Genomic DNA, 26,063 nt, shown 5'->3' on the forward strand with positions numbered 1-26,063 from the left:
ACCCCTATGCCAGGTAATATAACAGAACATGATTTTAAATCAGGCTCAACAGTAAAAGTAGAACATCTGCTTTGTATGCAGAAAGGTTAACATTCAATCTCCCACATCTCCAGGAAAGACAGAAAAGATCTGCTACCTGAAATCCTGAGAGTTCCTACCAGTCAATTTTGATACTAGATGATCAATAGCTTGTCTAGCAGAAAGCTTCCTATGTTATTCATTACAGAAAAGAGCTTCCATTACACTAAATTGAACTTGCACCCATATAAATTCTGTGTGCATGTTGTTTTCCAGTAGCCACTGGCATCTGGGGAGGGGCAAGAGGAGCAGAATGATAAAAGTAAAGTTGTGACACAAATCCCACCCCTTCTGTATAAGCATTATGACACAACACGCATGTATGAAAGGGACAAAGCTCGCTGCATGAAGCTGCAATGATGGGTTCATTCATTCTGATAAAAATAGCAAGTTCCTATGGACAGCCATGCTGGCAGTACATGGCTTTAAAATGCTGCTACTTTTCACAAGTGAAACCAAGCATTCTTTTAGGACAGCATCACTTGAGAAGATTATTAATGCAGAATGCAAGCATGAAGAGTATTCATACATACAGCTCCACAATATAGCTTTTTGCATTTTGGAAGTGCAAAACCAAGTTCCCAGTTACAAAAACAAACTAAAAATACACTCCTACAGGTGAGGAGAGTTTGCTAACATAACATTTGTACTGGTAGAAGTGAGAAATCAAACCTAACAGTAACATATTCAAACCTTATTTCTACTGACAAAAGAGATTCTTGCATCTGTTTCTGCAGAAACTGCACTTAGGATGTTCTCTGTCAATATGAGATTTGTGTAGGTATGGCACAGTTCAGTTGATATTGCTGCATCAACTTTTCTGGATTATAATCTAGACTCTAGAACTTTAAAGTGTTGTGCCTTTGGATTAGTCTTGATTACTGGATAATTGAATCTAAGCTCTCTGACTTGATAATGGTTATTTGTTTACTTATTTATCAAATTTATATAGCCTCCCATCTCACAAAACAAGCAACCCTAGGCAGCGTAGCTCATTATAGTGAGTACCTGATGTCAACCTGGACAATCATTGATAAATATCAAGGGCCCTTTTAGGTTTTGAGCTTGTTCCTTTAGGGGAATGTAACCCTATCACCAACCTAAAGTGTCATCTCCAACACTTTCTTTTCTTACTTACTTCATAAAAGAGGAAATGTTGGTTTTGAAAATGCAAAGTTTTCTGTTCAGAGGGGACAATCTAAAAAAAAGAAAAAGAAAAGAGACTGCATTAAAATAAACTGACAGAAGGTGGTAAAATGACTCCATTTTATTTATATAAGGTCTGTTAGTTAAACCTGCTAACGCTTCTTAGAAATAGGTAATTCCATTGGTAAAATCTAAAGTCATTTGCCAGATACAAACACTACTTGTTTCTCTTAGGTTACCAAGTATGTCTAACAGTGATCCAAGTAGGAAAAAAACCCCATATACTTAGAATTAAAGAATCATCAAGTTGGAAAGGATTTCGGAAGTCATCTATTCCTTGAAATAAGAATAAACCCACTCATAAAGAATAATTTTAAAATCCCAACAGCATCAGATGGGACAAAGGAAAAATACATAAAGCCATGAGTCCACCACTGCATCCTAACATTCACAACATGCCCTCCTCCTGGCCAGATGGGAAAGCCAGGCTTTAAATGCTCTTCTGAAACCAGGGGAAAGAATAGATCCTGGACAGCTTCATCCACTGTCTGCTAAAGCTGCTGCACAACCACTTTCTCTACCACCTTCCCTAAGAAAGGGAGGTTGGATGCTAGATGAAAATTGTCCAGTATGGTGGGATCTAGTGATGACTTCTTGCAGAGGGGGTGAACCAACACCTCTTTAAGAGGCGGAGGAACAACCCCCTCTCTAAAGGAAGAGTTCACCACCACCAGAACACAACTGCATGTCAGGTCCCAGGCAGCCTTAGCTAGCCAGAAGGTTCATGGACCTAAAGGGCAGGCGGTCGAGTTCACAGTCATAAGGACCCTACCCACTTTCTAGGCCTAACAGGTTCAAACAGGGACTTCCCCAAATAACAGGGGAAGACTGTGCCCTAGGCATCTCCACAGGAACTGCATCAAGGCTGGTGTCTAATTGGGAACGAATCCAAGTGATTTTGTCTGATAGATGCCTTGCAAATTCCGCTGCATGGCTGTGTAGGTAAATCTCTGAGTCACCTCTACTCAAGAGGGCTTAGGTTAAACAGGGCCACCAGGGGGCTATTCAGAAACGATAAGGGTGGAGAAGTACTGATGCTTCACTGCCCTTACCACCACAAAGTAGGCCTTAATAGCAGCTCTAACCCTTGTCTGATTGAGTTCATCCTTCATCGACCTCCACCGATGCTCTAGACATCTCCCATTTCATCTCCCTCAACTCTTCCACAACCACGGAGAGTGATGGGATCCACGGGAGGAGAGGTCACATGGGCGTGATCCAATCCAACATCTCAGCCACCCTCTCATTCCAAGTGACAACCAAGGCCTCAGATGGACCGTGCAACAGACCATCAGGAACAACCCCCAGCTCCCTCTGCAACCCATCTGGGACCATCAGTCACTAAGGGTAGACTAACCTAATAGGTCTCACCTCCCTGTGGCAAGGGGTAGAGGCAGAGAATCTCATGGTTACCAGGGCATAACCTGACCATGACAGATGCAATTTTGCACAACTCCATCTTATACATTGGTTGCACCTCAGTACGCTCAGGTAACACTACTACTTTGGGAGCTGTGCCAGCTCTCTAAATGCTTCCAGGTGCAATTCAAGGGGCTGGTTATCACCTATAAAACTCTTCAGGGCACAGGCCTGAGTTATTTGTGGACCTCCTGTTTCTAACTGCCTCTGCTTGTCCTGTAAAAACTGGCAGAACTGGCATGTTCCAGTTCCTTTTATAAAACAATATCATGTGGTGGGACCCAGGAAGCATGCCTTCTCTGTCACAGTGCCTGCCCCATGGAACAACATTCCCTCTGATATTCAGATGGCCCTAACCCCGCTGGCATTCCACAAGGCCCTGAAAACCTGGTTCTTCCTCTGGACATTGGACAGAGTATGGGATAAGCCTGTCTAGAAATAAAGATCATAAATGGAATATGCAATGGCTGGCCTTGGTTACCGTTACTCTGTTTTCCTGCTCTGGACATTTATTGCATTTTGTTTTTAGTTCCTTTTTTTATGCTTCTAAACAATTGTAAACCACCCAGAGTTGCTTTTGTAAGTTGGGTAGCCATATAAATCAAATAACGAATAAAATGTCATTCATCTCTAAAAGGTGCTCCTGTCAAAGCCAGTGACCTACAAGGAGGAGGGGAATCTCTGAACCAGTACTACCTAGGACCTGGTAAACAAATGTAAGAAATTGTGAGACAATGAGGCTGAAGTTGCTGTCTGCATTTGGGAAAAGGAGCTGCAGCAGGGCAGAAATGCTTCTCACCCCCAGTTCACCAAGGCTAAATTCATGGGTTTTTTCCCCAAAGGGCTGTAAAAGTTTACAGCCCCAGAAACTTGAGAGGAGATGGGCTCACTCATTCCCCCACTCAGTTTACTCACAGCATCCACACCAGCATTCAAGCTATCTGACTAATTGAGCCACACGCTGACCCCTAGCCTACAAAAGTATGGGTGTATAGGAGAAAAAGAAGACAACAAGCAGACAAGGAAGTAGGAAGTGACATCTGGAATGTACGACTACTACAGGCAAGCAAGTGAGCTATCAGTCAACTACCAGGACAACAAGCTACGATAAGCAGCCCATTGTGGTGTGATTCCTGCCTAGAGCTTGGCCTGGAGCTTGGTAGCAACAGGAAGAGGAGCAATGACACTGAGGCAGCATCTAATCCCAACAAATGCAAGAACTTTTTGAGGGAGGCAAAGGTTGTATGCCACTTTACAAACTTTAAGACTTTTATTTGTTATAAGGACTAACCATCTAAGACTTATTTACATGGCTACATCAACTTGCAAAGCCTAGGAGGGCAGAGTTAACCCAGAGCAACGGGAAAGGTGCATGCTATAATAAAGTATTTTGTACAGTAATCTTCCATGCTGTGGTGTGTCCAGTCAGTGACAAACAAAGAACCCTCTCAAGAATGCACATGTCTTGGTTAGAACTGTGAAGCTGTATGCTATAAAGAGTATGGGAACATTCTCAAAGGTGGAACTTCAGTGTTGATCTGCACTTGGAAGGGGCTAAACTCCTATGAGTTTTGAAATTTGTCCATTGTTGTGTCATTGAGAAAGGAGCTCCTGTCAGCAGAAGGGACCTAGAGTTATTTTAGCTCCATATCGTTCTTCTTCCTCAAACATTCCTTAACTAGTGTTATGGTTTTTGCATTGATTTATTCAATTAATCATTTTAGCTTTCCTCTCATTTGCATGTTCATTGCCTTCGAGTCCCTGAATCTACTACCCACAATCCACTGTGACAAAACAATGAAGCAATCGGGACAGCTATTATTCTGCATCAAGTTGCATTTCATTTTTGTTCTACCCTTCCAACAGCTTTGCTTGCTAAACATAGCAACTTGCTTTCTAGCTCCTGAATGTCACAGGGACTGCAGAAGTCTTTCACATAATAGTCAGGATAAGGAAAACATGGCGTATCTAGGAAGACACTGACATTACCCCAAGCTTTTGGTGTTCCACAGGTTGCTGTGTAATACAGCATACATCACTCCAGCAACCAGGAAAATCACGAATAAGATCCGTCTCATGGCTGGCATGCCTGAAACACAAGTAAAAATGAGGCTTTTATCTCTAAATGTTAATTGTGGGCATGAGTATAGTAGAAAAGAAATCTCCATTTATACTATTTACCAGTCATTTATTAGATGGTTAAGTCCTTTCTCAGATTTTCAAGCATAAACAAATAATCTCTATCTCTATAGGGATTCCAAATACTATGGGGCTTATTAACTCTCTGATTATGACTATGCTGTGCCATTAATTATACTTACCTAGGAGATTTTGAAGAGCTTAATCAGACACTTTTTTAAAAAGTGTATTTTCCCACATTTTGGGGGGTGGGGAGGGGTGTGACCCTGAACAAACTGTGTATTTTTGACCTGTTGGCTATCAAAGTTTGTAACAATATACTCTTGAAAAACATAGTCCAGTATCTTCTTAGAAACCCCCCCCCCTTGGAATTTGTTTCTAGATTTGCTAAACAGTTATTTTAAATTATTGTCCTTCCCTATCTTCATTGCTTTTGCTGAATGAAATAAACATACCTACAGTACATGCACACACACTATTACAGCATCTTAATAACACAGCTCAGCATATTCTGTTGTTGGGTACAGAATACTATTATATCAAAATGGCTTTCTATCTTGCATAGTTTGCTTGTCCATCACCCTTACAGTCAACCTGTTTCAGATAAACTCACAGAATAAGTCTATCATTTAACATAATTTGAAAGGGGAACTTAATTAAAAGAAGAGTGAATGCTACCTGAAACACAGAAGATCAAGGAAAACAAGGTAATTTCCTTCCTCAAAAGGCCAAAATATACCTACGCAAAGTAACAAAGTTATAACAGGAGGCTTCCTTGACTCAGGCCCTTAGGTTACTGACTAATGAACATCAACAGTTCAACAACAGGATGCCTTAAAAGCATACTATCATATTTCAGATCCACCTGTCCAGGGGCATCTTTTAATACAGATATGCCTTTTCCACATTTCTATTTACTCTACGGATTTAAGCATTCTCTCTTAGAGTTATTTCTTTAAAATGTTAACACTTAGAAAATATCTCAGGATTCAAAGCATCTGGGAGAATCTCAAAAAAGTCAAGATAGCACTGCAATTGTGTGATCAAGATACCACCCCATATGTTGCAGTGTAAAAAAGGGGTGGGCAGCTGCTGTCTTGACTTTTTTTGACCCTCACAAACAGCCCTGTCAGGATCGAATTATAATCACATTCAGCATTTCTATAGCACTCTTGACTATCGAAAGCATTTATATGCATTATTCTAAAGATAAGCAAATCGAATCTAAGAAAAAGGTAAGAATCCTTGCAAAGTAGGTATCATGAGCCAAGTATTTTAAATAATAATTCACATGAAAAGTTCTGGTGAATGATTTACAAAGTCTCACAGTTCTAGCTAGATGGAATAATTGTGTTCAGCTAAAATGTAGGATGATTTTAATAATTTTTTTTAAAAAAATAGCTCAAACTGGTTTGAACGCTCCCTTTGTGCTTTTAAATTTCTGTCATTTATTTATGTGTTGACTCCCAGCAAATCCCTGGACTAGACTCTGCAGTTTTCTTCGCAAGATCATTGGAAGTGGTTTGCCATTGCCTTCTTCCTAGTATTGAGAAAGAGTGACTCAAAGTCACCCAGCTGGTTTTGTGCCTAAGGCAGGGTTAAAACTCACGGTCTCCTGGTTTCTGGCCTGATGCCTTAACCACTACACCAAACTGGCTTTCCTGTTGTTGTTCAATAGTTTTGAAATATATCAACAGTGATAGGGAATCTCAAACTTTCTAACCCTATGCATATAACCCTAAGACTGACCTAGCTTACAGGCATGATCTAACAGACTGGATACAAAAATAAAATAAAGGAAGTGGGGGTGAGGGGAGAGAAGCAAGCATGAGAACCTCTGCTTCTTCTCCTGCTGATGCATGAAAACAAGCAGGTCTGTCTCTTCTTTGCCATAACGATCTTTCCACTAGGCAGAGGATATGGTATCTCAGTTCTCTTTACCTTCCTTATTAATGGCATAACCCAGATGGTGTCTCTCTTCAGCACAAGGGCGTTTGCAGGTGGGGGGACAGTGGTGTCAAAGAAGTCAAATTGGTGGCCACAACTGCCTCAACAAAGACCTGCCCCATTTTTATATGTACTGCTCATGCAACCAATGTAAACGGAAGTGGGGCTCTGAATGTGTGGTCATGGCTATCATCTTCATTTTCCCCCCCACCCTTGCAGATGCCCCTGCTTCAGCAATGCAATGCCAGAACTATTACTGATTATTACTGCAACTTTCAGTGATTGCTGCTATTATTATTGAATTGCATTAAATTATATACATTACTATTCCATTCTGAAAGTGGAAAGGCCCACATACATTCTGAGAAAGCCTGAAAATTCCAAGTGACGTTAACAGCCTATGTGTTTTTGCCTGCCCATTGCAACCTTCCCTTTTCAAAACATTAAATACAGCCATTGGCCACAACCTCTCCCCACCCTCCTCCCCAATCCTAAAGGAAAACAAAGTCCAGAAATAAGGGAGAAGTAGAAATAAAGAATAAAAGACAGAAAGATGGTTTTAAAAAGCCAGTGACGAGCCTCTGATCTGAAAAAGCTGATGACAACTGTTTAACAGGCAGATCACTGATTACAGATACAGATACAATGCTGTGTAAAGTAGAGCTAATATAATGTAATGGTTAGAGCAGATAAAAAGAAGGGAAGATCCTACATATACATGACTTAATGCTCCGGACGGAAATATGGGACTTAAATTGAAATGAAATGAAATGAGCAGTATCATCGTATATATGATGGTGCTTAAAACTTATGTCAAGGAAGCCACAGGGCTAGAACATCTAGAGTATAAGGGCACCTGTCCTGACTAAGCAAGAACCACGCTGAGACAAGGAAGAAGTCTCTAGTGCTTTATTATTGCTATAGTAGATAGAAAATCCTACCAAACTGAAGAAGCGTGGGAAAAACCCAGACAGATAAACCCCCAAAAGTCAAGGCGGGTCTGCTCTGTGTCTCTTTGAATGACAACTCAAAGTCTCTAAACTACGCATGCATTTTTGCCCCTGGATAGTGGCCCCCTCCTGTTCTCCATCAGTATTCATGACACACCTTATACTACAGTATATACATGTAAAATCTTCCATACAAGAGAGATCCTGCTTCATCGTTCATGTGAAAGCATGTGCCCAAAGGGCCCTCTTTCCTATTCTGAGCATTCAGCCAGCAATGAGTATTGATGTCAGGTGTAGCCAAAATCTCCTCTCCTGCACCTTTTGTGCACTGTTAAAAGTGGTCCGTCTCCCTTATTGGTTCTTTGAAGGTCATTCATTCAATCTGAAAACTGAATTATACTGTGCGTGTATACTGTGCAAGATATGTGATAGCAATAATCCACAAAATAAAGATTTCTTCTTTATAAGATTAGTAGTTTTGTTCACACACATAAACACACCTGTTCACAAGCATGCGTACACATCCCAATCAAATGAATCCAGGATATTTTTTTTTCTGTTATGCTTCTGTTTTGTAAAGTTCTTTATCTTGCTAGCACTGAAATGTTTGGTTTTTAGCGACTTAAGATATGCGATAGCAATAATCCATAAAATAAAGCTTCCTTCTTTATAGGAACATTAGTAGTTTTGTTTTACGGATAATCTGCTTTAAAATGATCTCCGCTTTTGTGTCCTATCTTCTTTTCCTGCTGGACTATTTAAACTAACAGTTTTAGTCTACAGTAGTTCAGATGACATGCTCTGAAACATAAACATTAAACAGCCAGTTCTGTTTAAGCAGGAACAAATCAGCAAAATAGACTGTGAACTGATAGCCTCTTACATAAGCAGGAATCAGATTTGGACATATGGTAACTAGTATCGCGTATCACACCAACATGGCCTATATCTTATGTTTTCTTCTTATAGGTTTCTGCTTCTTTGGAGCCTGAAAGTAAATTTAAAAATGAAATGTAAAAGAAAAGGAGCTTCAACATGCCTGCAGGTTTATGTATATGATAGTAAAATAAAAAGATATTTTGAATTCTATAACTATAGGCTTAGTTTATGTAGCCAGTTTTCATCTTCTACACTATTTTTATAGCAAGCAGATTTTTGACATAAAGCTAGTCTACTAGAACAGAATGTACACCCAGCAGTACCAATCATAATTTTTAATCGGAACTATTTTGATCCAACCTTTAGATTTGCACAAGCATAAAGCCATAATTTGATTCAGTTACTATGTATAGTATCTACACAAAATGGACATAACCACTGCATACAACAAATATATTTACCTTCTCCAGCCATGATGAAAATCCGCCATGGAATCATAATAGAAAAGATTGTATTGGGGTGGTGATGGAGTTTGGGAAGAGAAGCTGAATAGTTCAAAAGAAATGGAAAATGCTGTACAGTGGCAATTCCCCATTTCTGCTTTATTACATCATATTTTTTTTAAAAAGATCAGAAAACCAGAACTAGTACAATGTTCAAATTCTGCATTACCCAACCTAGTCGGGTAATGAAATGTCTGCAAGCAAACAACCAAGTTCAGAGAGCACCAAGGACTCCACTGCTGCTGAATGCCAGAAGAATCTTTTGTCACTGACAAGAGTATCCTGAGAGTATATCAGTATACTGCATATACTTCCTTGCTGGTGGGATGAGGATAACCTTATGTTGGCTTGTACAGTAGTCTCTAGATTAGACATCCTAGTGCACACTTATCAGTATGAGCATGCATGGGATAAAACTGGGCTTTGGCTAAGTCAGAGACATATTAAGAAACGCTGTTGAAACTGACTGGTATCGTCCTCACCATTAGCAGGGAATGCTACATGTAGCATATGACAAGACATATGACTAAACCTGGTAATCTAGTCTATACCCACTCTATACTACAAACAAACAAACAAACATCATAACCAAAGTCATGATGGGCAGCTGAGGTCAGTATCTATATCTATAGGCCCATTCTTTGAGCCCAGTATCTATGAGCCTAACCTTTTTGTAAATTAAGAGAAAGGGGAAACACGTAATAAATCTGAATACAGCTGGTCTGAACTTCTGGAGCGGAGTGGAGTTGATGAATGCATGCAGGAAAGTGAACATGTAGCTTTAATTATGAATAAAAAAGCTAATATTTACATCATAAAGTATGAATTGGTGTTATTTGTTACTGTAATATATAAATGTAGTAATCCATAGGTTGGTGATAACTGCATTTTATACCACACTGAAGAGTGATAATGGAAGAACCAGGCATGAGTTCAGGGGAAAACTGTGCAACATTCTGGGTGAATGTGATTCAGGAGAAAAAAATGAATGACAATGATGGTTGTTTGGTGAATAACTGCTTATTAGTCAGTTCATTTCCCTACATAAATAATACAGGCTGTATTCCCAAGGGATGGAAACTTAGTATAGTAGGGCCATTGTTTAAGAAAGGTAGTTGAGTGGATCCTAGAAATGGGTATTTTAACAAAATTTATTCAAAGTTCCTTCCTCAGAAGAATTTGGGCAGAGCAAAATTTTATCTTAGCAGAGAAACAGGCTGGTTTTAGGCAAGGATGTTCAACAATTGATCATTGTTTTATCTTATCTCACCTAATTAAAAAATGCCTTTATGCTGCATTTATTGATTTAAGTGTTTCATTTGATTCCATAAATAGAAATCTTTGGTAAGAGATATTAGTGCTGATCGAAGACTCCTCTATCTTATAAAGACCCTTTATAAAGACAGAAGTTTAATGGTAAGAACAGATGTAAATTACGCATAGACAAGCAAGATCACTACTTTTCAGGGATACGTATTAGCTACAGTTCTTTTTAATTCTGTGTTAAGGATCTTGTGTCCACTGTTAACGGATTTTCATTTCCCTACGTTTTTGGATATAAAAATAAATATTAAGTTGTATGTCAATGATATGATTTTGTTGTCCACATCTCAGGTTAGACAACTGAAAAGGTTTTGTATGTATAATCAAGAGAATGACTTAATAATATGAACTCAAAAGTGGTGGGTTTTGGCAGGAAAAGGAAGTAGTATAAATGGTGTTTAAATTTCCATAAAGTAGAGCAGGATCTTTTCTTTACCTAGGTATAGGCTTTTCATCTGTGGGATCCTGGATCTGTCAGATAAAGAGGAACAAACTGAAAACAAATGCATGTGTTCAAATTTTAAACAGGTTGTTGAATTATAGATATCCCAGTTTACTTAAACCACTTTAAATGGCAAATCTGCTGTCCCTGCTGACCTTTGGTGCTCAAAGATGGGGTTTTATGATTTCTTCATTGTTAACACAGTCTTCAAACAACCACAATGATGCCTGTGTACCTGGACATCACTGGATGGAATGCACAGGAATCAAATTGACTGTATTATCAGTAGAAGGAGATAGAACAGCTCAGTTATAATAATAAAGAGATGACTAGGGGCTGACTGTGGAACAGATCACAAATTGTTCATGTACAAGTTCCAAGTTAAACTAAAATGGAAGAAGAAAGCCAACCAGTTTCCAAAATATGATCTTGAGCATATACACATTTTCAAGAAGAACATCAGGAATCACTCTGAAGGCCTCAATCTCATTGACTGGGAACCCAAAGAACTATAGAGTGAAATCAAAGAAGTTAAAGAGGAATGTAAAAAGAGACTGCCAAAGGAGAAGAAACGAAAGAAAGCAAACTGAGTGTCAGAACAAGCTGTGGAAATTACCAAGAAGAAAATCCAAGGCCAAGAAAGACAAAGATCGCAGGAAGAAACTAAACAAAGAATTTCAGAGAGCTATTAAAATAGACAAGAAGCAATGTAACAACAACATCCGTAAAGACACTGAAGACTGAAACAGATATAGAAAAACAAAGAATGTCTTCCAAAATATCCCTGAACTCAGAAGGAGTTCCAACCTCTAATTGGTTTGCTAAAGAAAGCCAACTGACAAATAGGTACTGATTCAAAGAAAATCAAACAAATATGGAATGAGTATACTGAAATACTGTACTGTAGAGTTGTCAACATCCAAGATACCTTAAAAGATATTCCCTACTTACAAGAGCCTCTATTACTAGAAAATGAAGCTACATAAATACTCCAAACACTAGGGTTCAGGAGTTGATGAAATATCTACAGAAATATAACAAGTGAAAGAAAAAGAATCACTAAAAGTTCTAACCCTTCAGCAAAGAATCGTTACCTTGTCATGGTGCTGGAGCTTGAGCACCTCAATGATGCCATGAGCTAAACCATGAAGGGCCACCCAAGATGGGAAGGTCATGACAGAGAGGTCAGACTAAACATAATCCCTGGGGAAGGTAACAGCTGCAGTCCATGCAGATGGCCTATTTCCACCGCCTCACACCTATGTTCAGCATCAGTACTTCATTTCAGTTGAAACTAGGACACTGACATCTACAAACTTCTGTCCCCATTGCCTCTAGAAGTTTATTGTGTGTTCATGGACCTTTCAACATCCTAGTGTTTGTGTATGCATTGTTTAGAATGGATTTTTCTTCACACTCTCTCCCATTTATACTACTTGGAAAGGCTTCTGCAGTTCAAGCTTAAATAAAATAGTCATATCTAGGCTCCTGTGAAGGGCCACCCAAGACAGGAAGGTCATGACAGAGAGGTCAGACTAAACACAATCCCTCGGGAAGGAAACAGCAACCCACCCCAGTATTCTTGCCCTGAAAACGAAATGGATCAGTACAACCAGAGATATGTCAGTATACCATCAGAAGATGAGACTCCCAGGTCGGAAGATGGTCAAAATGCTACTGGGGAGGAACAGAGGATGAGTTCAACTAGCCCCAGACGTGATGACGCAGCTAGCTCAAAGCCGAAAGGATGGCTAGCAGCCGACGGTGCTGGTGATGAACGGCGAATCTGATGTTCTAAGGATCAACACACCATTGGGACCTGGAATGTAAGATCTATGAGCCAGGGCAAATTGGATGTGGTTATTGGTGAGATGTCAAGATTAAAGATAGACATTTTGGGCATCAGTGAACTGAAATGGACTGGAACGGGCCACTGCACATCAGATGACCACCAGATCTACTACTCTGGACAAGAAGACCACAGAAGAAATGGAGTAGCCTTCACAATTAATAGTAAAGTGGCTAAAGCAATGCTTGGATACAATCCAAAACACGACAGAATGATCTCAATTCGAATTCACGGCAAGCCATCTAACATCACAGTGATCCAAATATACGCCCCAGCCACAGATGCTGAAGAAGCTGAAGTAGAGCAGTTCTATAAGGATCTGCAGCACCTACTGGAAAACACGCCTAAAAGAGACATTATTTTCATCACAGGAGACTGGAATGCTAAGGTGGGCAGTCAGATGACACCTGGAATTACAGGTAAGCATGGCCTGGGAGAACAAAACGAAGCAGGACATAGGTTGATAGAATTTTGCCAAGACAACTCACTCTGCATAACAAACACTCTCTTCCAACAACCTAAGAGACGGCTTTATACATGGACTTCACCAGATGGACAACACCAACATCAGATTGACATCCTTTGCAGCCAAAGGTGGCGGACATCTATACAGTCGGTAAAAACAAGACCCAGAGCTGACTGTAGTACAGATCACGAACTTCTTAATGCACAATTTAGGATCAGACTAAAGAGATTAGGGAAGACCCACAGATCAGCTAGATATGAGCTCACTAATATTCCTAAGGAATATGCAGTGGAGGTGAAGAATAGATTTAAGGGACTGGACTTAGTAGATAGGATCCCGGAAGAACTATGGACAGAAGTTCGCAACATTGTCCAGGTGGCGGCAAAAAATACATCCCAAAGAAAGAGAAAACCAAGAAGGCAAAATAGCTGTCTGCTGAGACACTAGAAGTAGCCCAAGAAAGAAGGAAAGCAAAAGGCAACAGTAATAGGGAGAGATATGCCCAATTAAATGCAAAATTCCAGAGGTTAGCCAGAAGAGATAAGGAATTATTTTTTAACAAGCAATGCGTGGAAGTGGAAGAAGACAATAGAATAGGAAGGACAAGAGACCTCTTCCAGAAAATTAGAAACATTGGAGGTAAATTCCAGGCAAAAATGGGTATGATCAAAAACAAAGATGGCAAGGACCTAAACAGAAGAAGAAGAGATCAAGAAAAGGTGGCAAGAATATACAGAAGACCTGTATAGGAAGGATAACAGTATCGGGGATAGCTTTGATGGTGTGGTCAGTGAGCTAGAGCCAGACATCCTGAAGAGTGAGGTTGAATGGGCTTTAAGAAGCATTGCTAACAACAAGGCAGCAGGAGACAATGGCATCCCAGCTGAATTGTTCAAAACCTTGCAAGATGATGCTGTCAGGGTGATGCTTGCTGTATTCCAGCAAATGTGGAAAACACAAGAATGGCCATCAGACTGGAAAAAATCAACTTATATTCCCATACCAAAAAAGGGAAACACTAAAGAATGCTCAAAGTATCAAACAGTGGCACTCATTTCACATGCCAGTACGGGAATGCTCAAGATCCTGCAAGGCAGACTTCAGCAATTCATGGAGCGAGAATTGCCAGATGTACAAGCTGGGTTTAGAAAAGGCAGAGGAACTAGGGACCAAATTGCCAATATCTGCTGGATAATGGAAAAAGCCAGGGAGTTTCAGAAAAACATCTATTTCTGTTTTATTGACTATTCTAAAGCCTTTGACTGTGTGGACCATAACAAATTGTGGCAAGTTCTTAGTGGTATGGAGATACCAAGTCATCTTGTCTGCCTCCTGAGGAATCTGTATAACGACCAAGTAGCAACGGTAAGAACAGACCACGGAACAACAGACTGGTTTAACATTGGGAAAGGAGTACGGCAGGGTTGTATACTCTCACCCTACCTATTCAACTTGTATGCAGAACACATCATGAGACATGTTGAGCTTGAGGAATCCAAGGCTGGGGTTAAAATCACTGGAAGAAACATTAACAATCCCAGATATGCAGATGATACCACTTTGATGGCTGAAAGCCAAGAGGAACTGAGGAGCCTTATGATGAAGGTGAAAGAAGAAAGTGCAAAAGCTGGCTTGCAGCTAAACCTCAAAAAAACCAAGATTATGGCAACCAGCTTGATTGATAACTGGCAAATAGAGGGAGAAAACAGTGAAAGACTTCATATTTCTAGGTGCAACGATTACTGCAGATGCTGACTGCAGTCAGGAAATCAGAAGACGTTTAATCCTTGGGAGAAGAGCAATGACAAATCTTGATAAAATAGTCAAAAGCAGAGACATCACACTGACAACAAAAGTCCGCATAGTTAAAGCAATGGTATTCCCAGTAGTAACGTATGGCTGCGAGAGCTGGACCATAAGGAAGGCTGAGCGAGGGAAGATAGATGCTTTGGAACTGTGGTGTTGGAGGAAAATTCTGTGAGTGCCTTGGACTGCAAGAAGATCAAACCAGTCCATCCTCCAGGAAATCAAGCCAGACTGCTCACTTGAGGGAATGATATTAAAGGCAAAACTGAAATACTTTGGCCACATAATGAGAAGACAGGACACCCTGGAGAAGATGCTGATGCTAGGGAGAGTGGAGGGCAAAAGGAAGAGGGGCCGACCAAGGGCAAGGTGGATGGATGATATTCTAGAGGTGACGGACTTGTCCCTGGGGGAGCTGGGGGTGTTGACGACTGACAGGAAGCTCTGGCATGGGCTAGTCCGTGAAGTCACGAAGAGTCGGAAGCGACTGAACGAATAAACAACAAAAAAAGTTCTAACCAAGCTATGCCAGCAAATCTGGAGAACGACATAGTGACCAAACAACTGGAAGAGGTGAATTTACATGCCAATCCCAAAGAAATAAGACTTAACAGAATGTGCTGTCCTAACAGTCAGGAATCACGCTGAGATGAGGAATAGGTCTCTAGCGACATAAGACAGAAAATCCTAACAAACTGAAGAAGCGTGGGAAAACCCAGACAGATAAACCCCAAAAGTTAAGGCGGGTCTGATCTGTGTCTCTTTGAATGGCTGTTTAACTCCTCAGTACTACGCATGCGTTTTCCCCCCTGGATAGGGGCCCCCTGCTGCTCGCCATCAGTATTCATGACATGTGCAAATGATTGTATAATATCCTTAATTTTACATGCTAGCAAAATAATGTTTAGGATTATCAAATACAGATTACAGACATACATGAAAAGGGAGTTGCTAGAAGTTTAAGCTGGTTTAAAAAAGGCCAAGAAACACAAAACATTATAATGCACCATGGATAGCTGAGAAAGCTAAATAATATAAAAATGAAATCAATATGTGCCTCATTGATTATAGAAAGATCTTTAATTGTGTTAATCATGTCAAGCTGTAGAATATGCTTAGAAAAATTAAAAAATCCTAGAATACCTCATTATCCTCATACAAAACCTATCAGGAAGCCCCAGTACATATGCAATATGAAGGAACTGACTGGCTCCAGGTTGGCAAAGGAGCGAGACAAGGCTGTATACTCTCCTCTTATTTATTCAACCTGTATGCAGATTATATATTGAGAGATCATATGTTGAAAAAAGATGAACATGGTTTTAAAATTGGAGCAAGAAACTTAAGTAACCTGAGCTATGCTGATGACACCATGCTGATAGCTGAAAATGCAAACAAACAGCAAGTTCTAGTAATTAAAGTCAAGGAGCAGAGTGAAAAAAAATGGGACTAAAAGATTAAATATGAAGACCAAACTAATGACAACAGATACAGCAATAAGTCTTAGAATTGACAAGGAAAATACTGAAGTGGCAGATAGCTTCTGCCCATTAGGATCAACCATCAACAGTAAAAGAATAAGCAGTCAAGAAATATGCCACAGTAGCATTTGGTAGAGCAGCAATTAAATCTTGGAAAACATATTCAGATGCTGCGGTATGTCCATACCTACAAAGATCAGAAGTGCAAGCAATGGAATTCCCTATGACACACTATGGAAGTGAAAGTTGGAAGCAGGACAGAAAGAGTATTTACAATTTTGAAATTTGATATTGGAGAAGACTCTTCAGAATACTGTGGACTGCTAAAACAAACAATGGATGACTGAACAAATCAACCCAGAGTCCTGGCACAAACAACCAGGCTCAAATTATCCTACTTTGGTCACATTATGTGACCTCTCTCTGGAGAAGGCTCTAATGCTAAAAAAGGTAGAAAGAAATAGAAGAGGATTATCAGCAGCAAAGTCAAATAGCAAATGAGTGCACTGTTAGAAGACCTGAAGGACCAGGTTAGCGACAGATCGTCATGCAGAAAATCTATGTGATCACTAAGAATCAACACTGACTCAATGGCACATAATCAATCAATCAAGGACAACAGTTGCTAAGCAGAATAAAGCAGAATTATGGATTACGTTGAACAAACTAAATGCTGGTGCATGCAGTCTGTTCACTATTATTATGTTCTTTCCATAGAAGCACTGAACGTGCCTTGAGAATTATTTCAAAGTCATTAGAGTCAGTTTTCCTTGCTTGTTGTTCCTCTAAGTAGCCGGTATTGCATGCTATAGTTGTTTCATGGCATACAATGTTGGCTTAGCAAGAAGCATCAATCATATGATATTAATCATATCATCAGGTATTCCAAACAGAACATGCTACACAAATTTTTCTCTTCTGTATGAACATGGCCAATAATGTCCCACACCCACACTGCTCATGTCACATTTATTTTTCAAATTTATATAGCTGCCCATCTTTTATATATGACTCTGGGTGGTTTATAAACAATTAAAACAAATATAAAAACAAAAAAGAACAATACAACAATTTAAAAACAAGAAAATATAAAAGCATATAAAAAACCATTATAAAATACATAAAACTCACAGCCCATAATCCCATTCATCAAAACGATCAGTACAACCACTACAATATTTATACATATTCACCCAACTGTGCAAGCACTGTTAAATTTGAACACAGTACTAAGAAAAAAATTAACTACCTCTTCTCCCAAAGATACACAATACAATCCTCTTTTAATCCTCTTTGTATGTAATTATAAGAGCACAATAAGTATGCGCATATGTGTATAAAATATTAGCATATATAAGTATATAAATAAGTCAAGTTTTGTGTTAATCCCATTATCAGCCAAGATATGGTTAAATCACAATTTGTTAATAAAATTCAGATAGTCCTTGCTTAGTGACCACTCATTCAGCAATTGTTCAAAGTTACAACGGTGCTGAAAGAGGAGACTTACAGCTCGTCCTCGATGTTGCAGCTGTTGCAGCATCCCCACAGTCACGTGATCACGATTTGGGTGCTTAGCAATTGGCTCACAATTACAACGGTCGCTATGTCCCATAGTCATGTGATCGCCATTTGCAACCTTCATTGCAGGCTTCTGACAAGCCAAGTCAATGGAGAAGTCAGCAGGAAGTCGCAAGTTGTGGTCACGTGATGTCACACTTAACGACCGCACACAATTCGCTTAACAATTGCAACTGGAACTGCCGTCAATTGCACTTTACAACTGCATCGTTTAGTGGCGGAGTTCCCAGTCCCAATTACAGTTGTTAACTGAGAACTACCTGTACAAAGAAAGGGATGATCTATTATATTTGTGTGGCCATAAAGGTGGATTTGCACCCTAAAAAGAAACACTATGAAATGTCCTTGGATAAACAATACAACAGAAAAATTAATTTAGTTAGCATGTGCAATATAACATGTTGCATTTAATAGAACATTAGTACAGTCATGTTTCAGAATAGCAGAAAATGAATAGGAAAATTGTGTAATTATTGATGCTCAAACTGCAATAGACTAAAAAAAATGACAACATTCAGCTTGTAATAAAGTCATTTCCAAAAACTGATTAAACTTCTACGAGAAACTGATTTAAAAATTCTAGGGGAAGTTTGCTTATAGAGTTGTTACAAAAGGGTTTTTTCCCCAAAGAGGAAGAACAAAGGAAAAAAATCTAACCTACGAAACTGACAACAGTCTTCAGAAAGCACCATTAAAGACCTGAATAACTTCACTGTTTAGAAATGGAAAGGGAATATACGGTGCTGGCACCTATGACAATGCTAGAGGAGACTTAGAGGATTAAAAGAGGAATAGCTTGTGTGAGAAACTGGCAATAGAAAGAAACACGAGATACAATCAGTATACAAAGGTCCAAATAAAAGGAGAAGGTAACTGAAGTTGAAGCAGAGGGTAAAAGGGGACAGTTTTATGGTTTTTGTTTTAAGTCAGAGGGGATATTAACAGATCGTTGGGGTAAAAGACAGTACAAACATCCTGAAATGGAAGGAAACTTCAGTAAAATAAAGATACTGGAAGGAGTCGAAGGCTTTAGTCAAACAAACAGAAAACAAAGTGCTAATACTTCTCTTTCTGGATCTCAAATAGTGAAAATAAATGCAATATTACCTCTTTTACCAGTTTTCTCGTCTTTGAATGAGCAAACTGGATGCCCAGCTCCACGGGACTGTTGAACTGTGTCCAGGCATAAGCCTTCTCTTGCATCACACCACTCCTTCTCTGTCTAACAGCACATTACCACTCATGTATTTCGTTTTTGTTAACTGTTGCAGCCCATCCACACGCATCAGGCAGAATGTGACCCAGACGTTCTACATACATGACCCACATGCCTCAACCGCTTTTCCCTTCCATTGTACTCATGTGCACCCCCTACCTGGAATACAGCAATAATTGTAAGCAAGCATGCAGGGCTTTTGTACACCTGAGTGTGCATTTCTCTTAGGTTTTATTTACATCTCTGCTATGGAATTCCAGTCAAAATCATACTACCCATTTTCCTGTGTTATATAGCCATGAAAACAAAAACCAATTATCATCATGTCAGTATTCTGGTATTTTCTAATACTGGATGAAACTGGCATTATTTAATAACAAGACTCATAAACTCAGATAAAGTAAAACAGTGGTTTCAACATTATATTCTAAGTAGGTTGACAACAGCTTAAAATACGTGTTGATTGCCAATCTCAAGGCACACTAGAGTTATTTTTTTTCTTTAAATGTGCTCATTTGCAGAACTAAAAACAAAAAGAGGTGTTGAACTAGTTCCTAAAATGCATGTTTGAAATTCCTGAATTCCACTGTTTTGCAAAAACATTTTAAAAAGTAAAAGCAGAAGTATGTGAAATACTCATATACCTGCTTGCAATCACTTGGGTGTTTAGGGGAAGGAATGGAAAAGGAGCTGCAAAGATCTTCACTGAAAGTGAACCAGTCCCCCACTGGGAACAATTTGTTTTGAGATACCCAGATCAACTCTTCCTAACCTGATATTGTCCAGCTGTCTGGAATTTCAACTCCCAAATTAATAATTAATGACATCTGGATACCCCATGAATTTGCTGTAATTAATATTGCTAACACTGAACATCAGAAGGTCCACCTGGAAACAACCTCAGCATCTTTATAAAGAAGGCACCAATATAATATCACAACAGTTTTTATGTTAAGGAAGCAACAGAGTTTGCATTTCCCATGGTTGCTTGTTACAGCACTAAAGTTATAGTTTAACCCTGGACTGGGGAGTCTGATTTATTTATTTAAAATGCTTCTATTCCACCTTTTAAGAATAAAAGTCTTCCCAAAGAGAATCACACCAAAATGTATGAAACAAATAAGAAATATAATAAAACATTTACAATCAAGGTTTGATAGTATTTAAATCTAAAGGAACAACAGAAATACATCAAACACCTGCATGGGAATCAGTAATTGTTTTGAAAACAATTAAAAGATGAGCAACATCTAGTACTTATGCAAGCATGAGCTTAATGACAATAAGTAGCCTTGAGGCCTTATCAAACATCTCTCTCAAGAAAGAGGATTCCAGATCTGAGAACTTTTTCTCCCAACCTAAGTATTAGCGGATTCAGAAACAGAACTTCTGTCATCATCCCAACTCCTGAACAAACTAATATAGGTATAGCCACCTATTTTGAAGGTCAGCACAAGCATTTACTTAGAAATTGGAAGAGAACAGGCAGTGCAGCTGTTACAGGACTGGAATACTATGGTCCGTGTACAATTTCCAGCCAGCTACATTCTACTCTACCAGAAGGTACCAAATTATCCTCAGCTCTAGGCAAAGCATATTACAAAAGCCTTGATCTACCCAGGGCATGTGCAACTGAGACAAAGATTGCCAAACCATAGTCTAAACTGGCAAAAAAATTTAGAAACAGCCACCACTGCCATCTACCTTGACAGACAGCACAAAGCCTAAGAGAAAATCTAAGCTGTGGATTTGGCTTTCAAAGAAAGAGCAATTCTGTCCAGAACTATTCAAATGCTTCCAATTTATTCAGCTTCCCCACTTATCTTCCAGCCTGCCTGTTTCAGTATGTCCATTCGCATTCATTTTAGAACAGCCTTTATTTATTTATCAAATTTCGCCACCACCCATCTAGTGACTCATAAAGAAACATTACCTGTTCCTGAGTCCAGGTGATGGTGCTACACTCTGAAAGGTTTTGGTGATTCTGAAGGGTAAGAATGTAGAGAATAAGTGGTGCACCTCAATTCACCAGCCAACCTTTTATATTGTTAAGGGGAAGGAAGACAAAGACTGGAATTCTCACCACCACCACTTACCAGCTTCAGGTACAAGCTCTGAACATTTTCTAAAACTTTTTACTGCAGCTATTGAGTTAAATTCACTGGCACACAAGCATGCCAAATGGGTGGGCAGAACTCTTCGTGAAACATGATACTTTTTGCAAAGTAATTATTTATTCAGAGCCAGTCATATTGCATACTTTGCTTCCATTTATCTATTTAAATTGGACATCCATGGTTGATGCTCATAGTCAATGATTTCATTGGATTTCTAAATTCTGTTTGGAGCAAAAAAACAATGCTCAGTTTCTTCATCTACAGAATGCAGTAGTAGTTTGTGATTTCAGCAGCAGTAGCAAACCACAGCATCTTACTCTTGGCTCCTAAAAGAAAGTCGGAGCAAGTTTCTGCATGTGTGTACTGGTTTATTATGTGGTGTTGGATGGATGGGTGGAGAGAAAGTCTGAGATTAAATTATCCGGTTTATAGAGGAGGAGGAGGGATCAGGAAACAGTGATATCCAAAAGATCTTAAGAAAAAAGCCAGGAACAGATGTAATGGTTTTTTGTATTTTTGTTTGAGTATGTGTGTTTATTTGCTCAGCAAATAATGCTCATGGGAGAAGGGAAAACATACCCTGATTTAAATTTGAGGCAAAGAAATAGCTTTAAACTGCAAGCATAGAGATATGAAAGCTATTTCACTTATGTAAAAAAATATATGCTTTTCTTCCTTTAAATCAAAAGAAAAGTAACTGTGCCTTGTTTAAACTATTTGTAGCAAACAAAAAAACAAAATCAAGGGCTGCCTTTGTGTGTATGGGTCAAAAATGCTTCCCCCAATATTTTATTTGTCTGAAACAAACCTGTATTCCAGTTTTGTTAGGTAAATACTACTAATGCATTATTTTGCTGTCCTTAGAGCTTCTGGAAGAATGGCTAATAGAAAGAAAACCAAAGGAAGGTAGCTCTGCCCCATCAGCACCAGTGAGTGCTAGCTGCTGCTACTCTTAATGATTACTGCTTTGTGACTACAGTATAACCCAGCCAGCAATACAGCCAACGAAGTTTCAGTATACTCTTAGCACTTCCATCCAACAGGAATACTTCACAAACAGTTTCAGCACAAACTATCAAGCTAGAAGTAGACTTGAACGTGAGCTTCTGGCTTCCTAAGATAGTCAACTGCTTTTAGCTGAAGCACATTATTTCAAATGTCAAAGGCTTTATTTATTGGTAATCCCCAAAATCTATTTCCATACAATTCTGCGTTTGTAAAAATGTAACTCACATGTAAAAAAAGTATTTCAAATATTCCAGGAGAAAATTCCATACTGTGGGATAATTACCTACAGAAAAATTCACATACAGTACTGTATTGCAATGAAGAAAGTCTTACCTATATATTTAACTACAATAAATGCAATTAATTATATTTAAATATTGACTGGTGGGTCTGAGTTCATTGAAATCAATAGTATAAAGATGCCTAGCTTCAGTTTATTGATTTTAATGAACTTAAATATAATTTAATCTATACTGAAGTACGACTGTTATGTAATACATCTACTTCATACATGTTTCTGTACTGTCGGTTTACATGTCCAGATACATGACAACTATAATCCTAAAAATTATGCTAACTAGTTTGGGCATATTTCCAGAAGAAATCTTTTTGTGTTTAAGCCTGTTAAACACAAACTTATATGCTCAAGCTTTTCTGAACAAGTAGGTTTTTGTCTCTTTAATAAAAGCTACAGTTCTTGTGTAGTCATACAAGGCTGTCATAAGTTTTTTTTTTTAAATTAAAAAAACATAAGACATGCAAATGATGTGCTGTTACCCAGTCTTGTATTTTCCTTTAAGAACCCAAATAGTTAAAAAAAAAACCCACACAAGATGACAGTGTGTGTCACTGCCATAATTAACAATATTATTTTGAAGGAATGTTCATTCATTCATAGCAGTTATTGTTCTAATACACCCTCTATCACAACTGATTCTTGCACGGTTTGAGCCTTAAAGCTAATCATCTCTCCTACAACAAGAACATCACTTTAAGAGGCCTGCTACTACTATTGGCTGTGTCCTGTACTTAAGATAAAGTATCAAGCTTGACTTCTGATAACTAAATGGACACATCTCTGTAGTTTTATTGGCAAACGGTGAAAGTGGCTTTCCACAATCTTCCGGTTTTTTCAACTTCCCATTCTAGCCACAGCTGATGGCCTCCCTTCCAAGTACTAGCAAAATCTGATCCAGCTGAATTGTTTTTTGAGATAAAGCAAAGTCAGATAGCTGCTGCCCCTTGCCATATCTCCTGTAGTTACAGCTGTCTTAACTGAGAATAGTGGAATATAGAAAATGAATACAATAATAAAATGTCATGGTTTACTAGTGTAGACCAAGTGAGAACTTAAAAAATGCTCTCAGTGTGCACAATTTGCACAATTTATTACACTGGGAAATGTCCCTTCTATACGTGATAAAAGAATCTTTATGTAAGTTTTAAGATTAAAAAAAACTTTTACCTTTGGAGAACAGCAAAAGGGAGATTACAATGTTGTCTTTGGAAAGCTAAGGGGCTAGAAGGATATGAAAGAATATTTTCTGCAGATTGTTTTAAATTGTATTAAAAATAAGATTTTGAAATTAACTGTCAAAATCCTCCCATGGGAATGTTTTGTTGATTGAAAAATAAACATATGATAAGAAGAGACTTTGAAGGTTGGCTAGAGGGAACTAGAGAGAACTAAAGATTACAATTAAATATTGACCTATTATAATGGAGCAATACTTTTGACTATAATCAAAGCTGTTTGGGAACAATGTACACAGGAATTACTCTGAAGATTATCTGATACTACAAAAATGGAATTAACCTAAGTTATAGAAGAGGAAGAGTTTTTATCAAATACAACAGAGATTGATCTGAATGTGGATCTGAAGATGGACTTAAAAACACCAGGCTACAAGAGTGATGAAAAGCCTTGTGTGGTGCAGAGGGGTAAGTGGCAGTATTGCAACCAAAAACTCTCCCCACGAGTTCAATCCCAGAGGAAGCTGGATTCTCGAGTAGCCAGCCCAGGTCGACTCAGCCTTCCATCCTTCCAAGGTAGGTAAAATGAGCTTGCTGGGGAAGGTGACGACTGGGGAAGGCAATGGCAGTCCACCCTGCTATAGTCTGCCAAGAAAACGTCGCGAAAGTGGCATCCCCCCAAAGGGTCAGGCATGACTCCGTGCTTGCACAGGGGACCTTTCACCTTTCACACAAGAGTGATATGGGAAAGGATGCTAATTTGGACATGCAAACTGAGGCTGATTTGAATGTGGAGTTTAAAGAAGGGAACATACAAATAATAAATCAAGTGACTTGGAAAGCTTTTTTATCTCGGATTTACCAAAAGATTATTTTAAATCAATGAAGCTGTTTTTGAGAGAAGACAGAGAGAAATTACTGGAGTTCTTCTCCCTGAAAGCAGACAAAGAGAAAATGATAAGAAATCAACTTGTGGGACAACTTGACAGGATTAAAGAGCTAGCTTTTTAAAAGTAAACAGAAGGTTACAAAGTGAACTTATTTAATTAGGGTTAAAATATTTACATTGTGGTTTCTGGTAGCTATTAATGGGACTTTTTTGACTAGAACTGAATGATGAGGTTTTAAGGATTTACTTATTGGGGAGAGATTTATTTTTTAGAGAGAGTGACAAATTGGATTATAGTGGATCTTTTTAATTAAGATTAAGATACATACATTACCATTTCTGGTAGCTCCTAATAGATTTTTGCTGATTAGGACTGAAATATGAGTTTTTATAATTTGATTACTGATAAAAGATGAGATATGGGAAGAAGAGAGCTTTTTTTCTTCTTTTTTAGTGAAATACTAGAGAAGGTGTTAAGTTCTTGAAATTGTTTATATTTTCCTGGAAAGAGGGGGAGTTATCTTTTATATATCCGCCTTTTTTTTCTCTTTTCTCTCTTTTCGCTTCTTTTAATTTTCTATATTTCTTTGAGTTTGCATTAGTCTGTTATCTTTGTATTTGTAAAATTTTAATAAAATTATTACTAAAAATAACACACTATCATCTTGTGGGATCCAGGAAGCACGCCTTCTCAGTGGCCGCCCCTATTTTACATAATGACCTCCCTCCCAATGCAGTTAGCCCTGACACTGCTGACCTTCAGAAAGACAGTCAAAACCAGACTTTTGGGTCATTTAGTTCTAAAGCCCTAACTGGTTGATGGTATTATTGCTATTTGGACTATTTTATATTTGGTTGTTTGGTGTATATATTGGAGTTCTGTATTTTTGTGGTTAGGTTTTACTGTTTGTTTGTTTTTTGGTCAGCTGCTCAGAGTCACCCTGGCTGAGCTGGGCAGCCACATAAATGTTTTAAAAAGTAAAGTAAACAAGATACCATGATTTTATTGCATTGTGGCTTGGAATATGGATTTTCAACAATAAATCCCACAACTTTGAAGCTGTCTGAATGGGTTATGATGCAGTAGAGAGGAACTCCATCACCAGGGATCACACCTGCTCCGAAGACCATGACAATGCAGGTGGAAAGTTCCACACATACTACCTCATATGGTAATTTCCTAAACGCGGTGTTCCAGAGTGGGACAGATAATGCCGCCCTGTTCCCTTCAGAGGAGCCTGGATTGAGCCCCTCAGCTCTACTACCTTGGAACTGGCATAGCTAATTCCCC

The 26,063-nt window shown here is 38.8% G+C and overlaps 1 protein-coding gene across 2 annotated transcripts in view; it reads right to left on the reverse strand.

Moving 5' to 3' along the window:
• Positions 1 to 26,063, reverse strand: part of ST3GAL6 (ST3 beta-galactoside alpha-2,3-sialyltransferase 6) — a 47,870-nt gene that overhangs the window by 20,093 nt on the left and 1,714 nt on the right. For both annotated transcript variants that reach the window (XM_063305631.1, XM_063305630.1), the window contains exons 2-3: positions 4,693 to 4,792; positions 1,217 to 1,276 (exon numbers count right to left, since the gene is read on the reverse strand). In XM_063305631.1, coding sequence (XP_063161701.1) covers positions 1,217 to 1,276; positions 4,693 to 4,790 — 158 coding nt within the window. In that variant the 5' untranslated portion in view covers positions 4,791 to 4,792. The remainder of the gene's footprint in view (positions 1 to 1,216; positions 1,277 to 4,692; positions 4,793 to 26,063) is intronic.

This window comes from Candoia aspera, chromosome 5, assembly GCF_035149785.1.
Source record: "Candoia aspera isolate rCanAsp1 chromosome 5, rCanAsp1.hap2, whole genome shotgun sequence".
NCBI lineage: Eukaryota > Metazoa > Chordata > Lepidosauria > Squamata > Boidae > Candoia > Candoia aspera.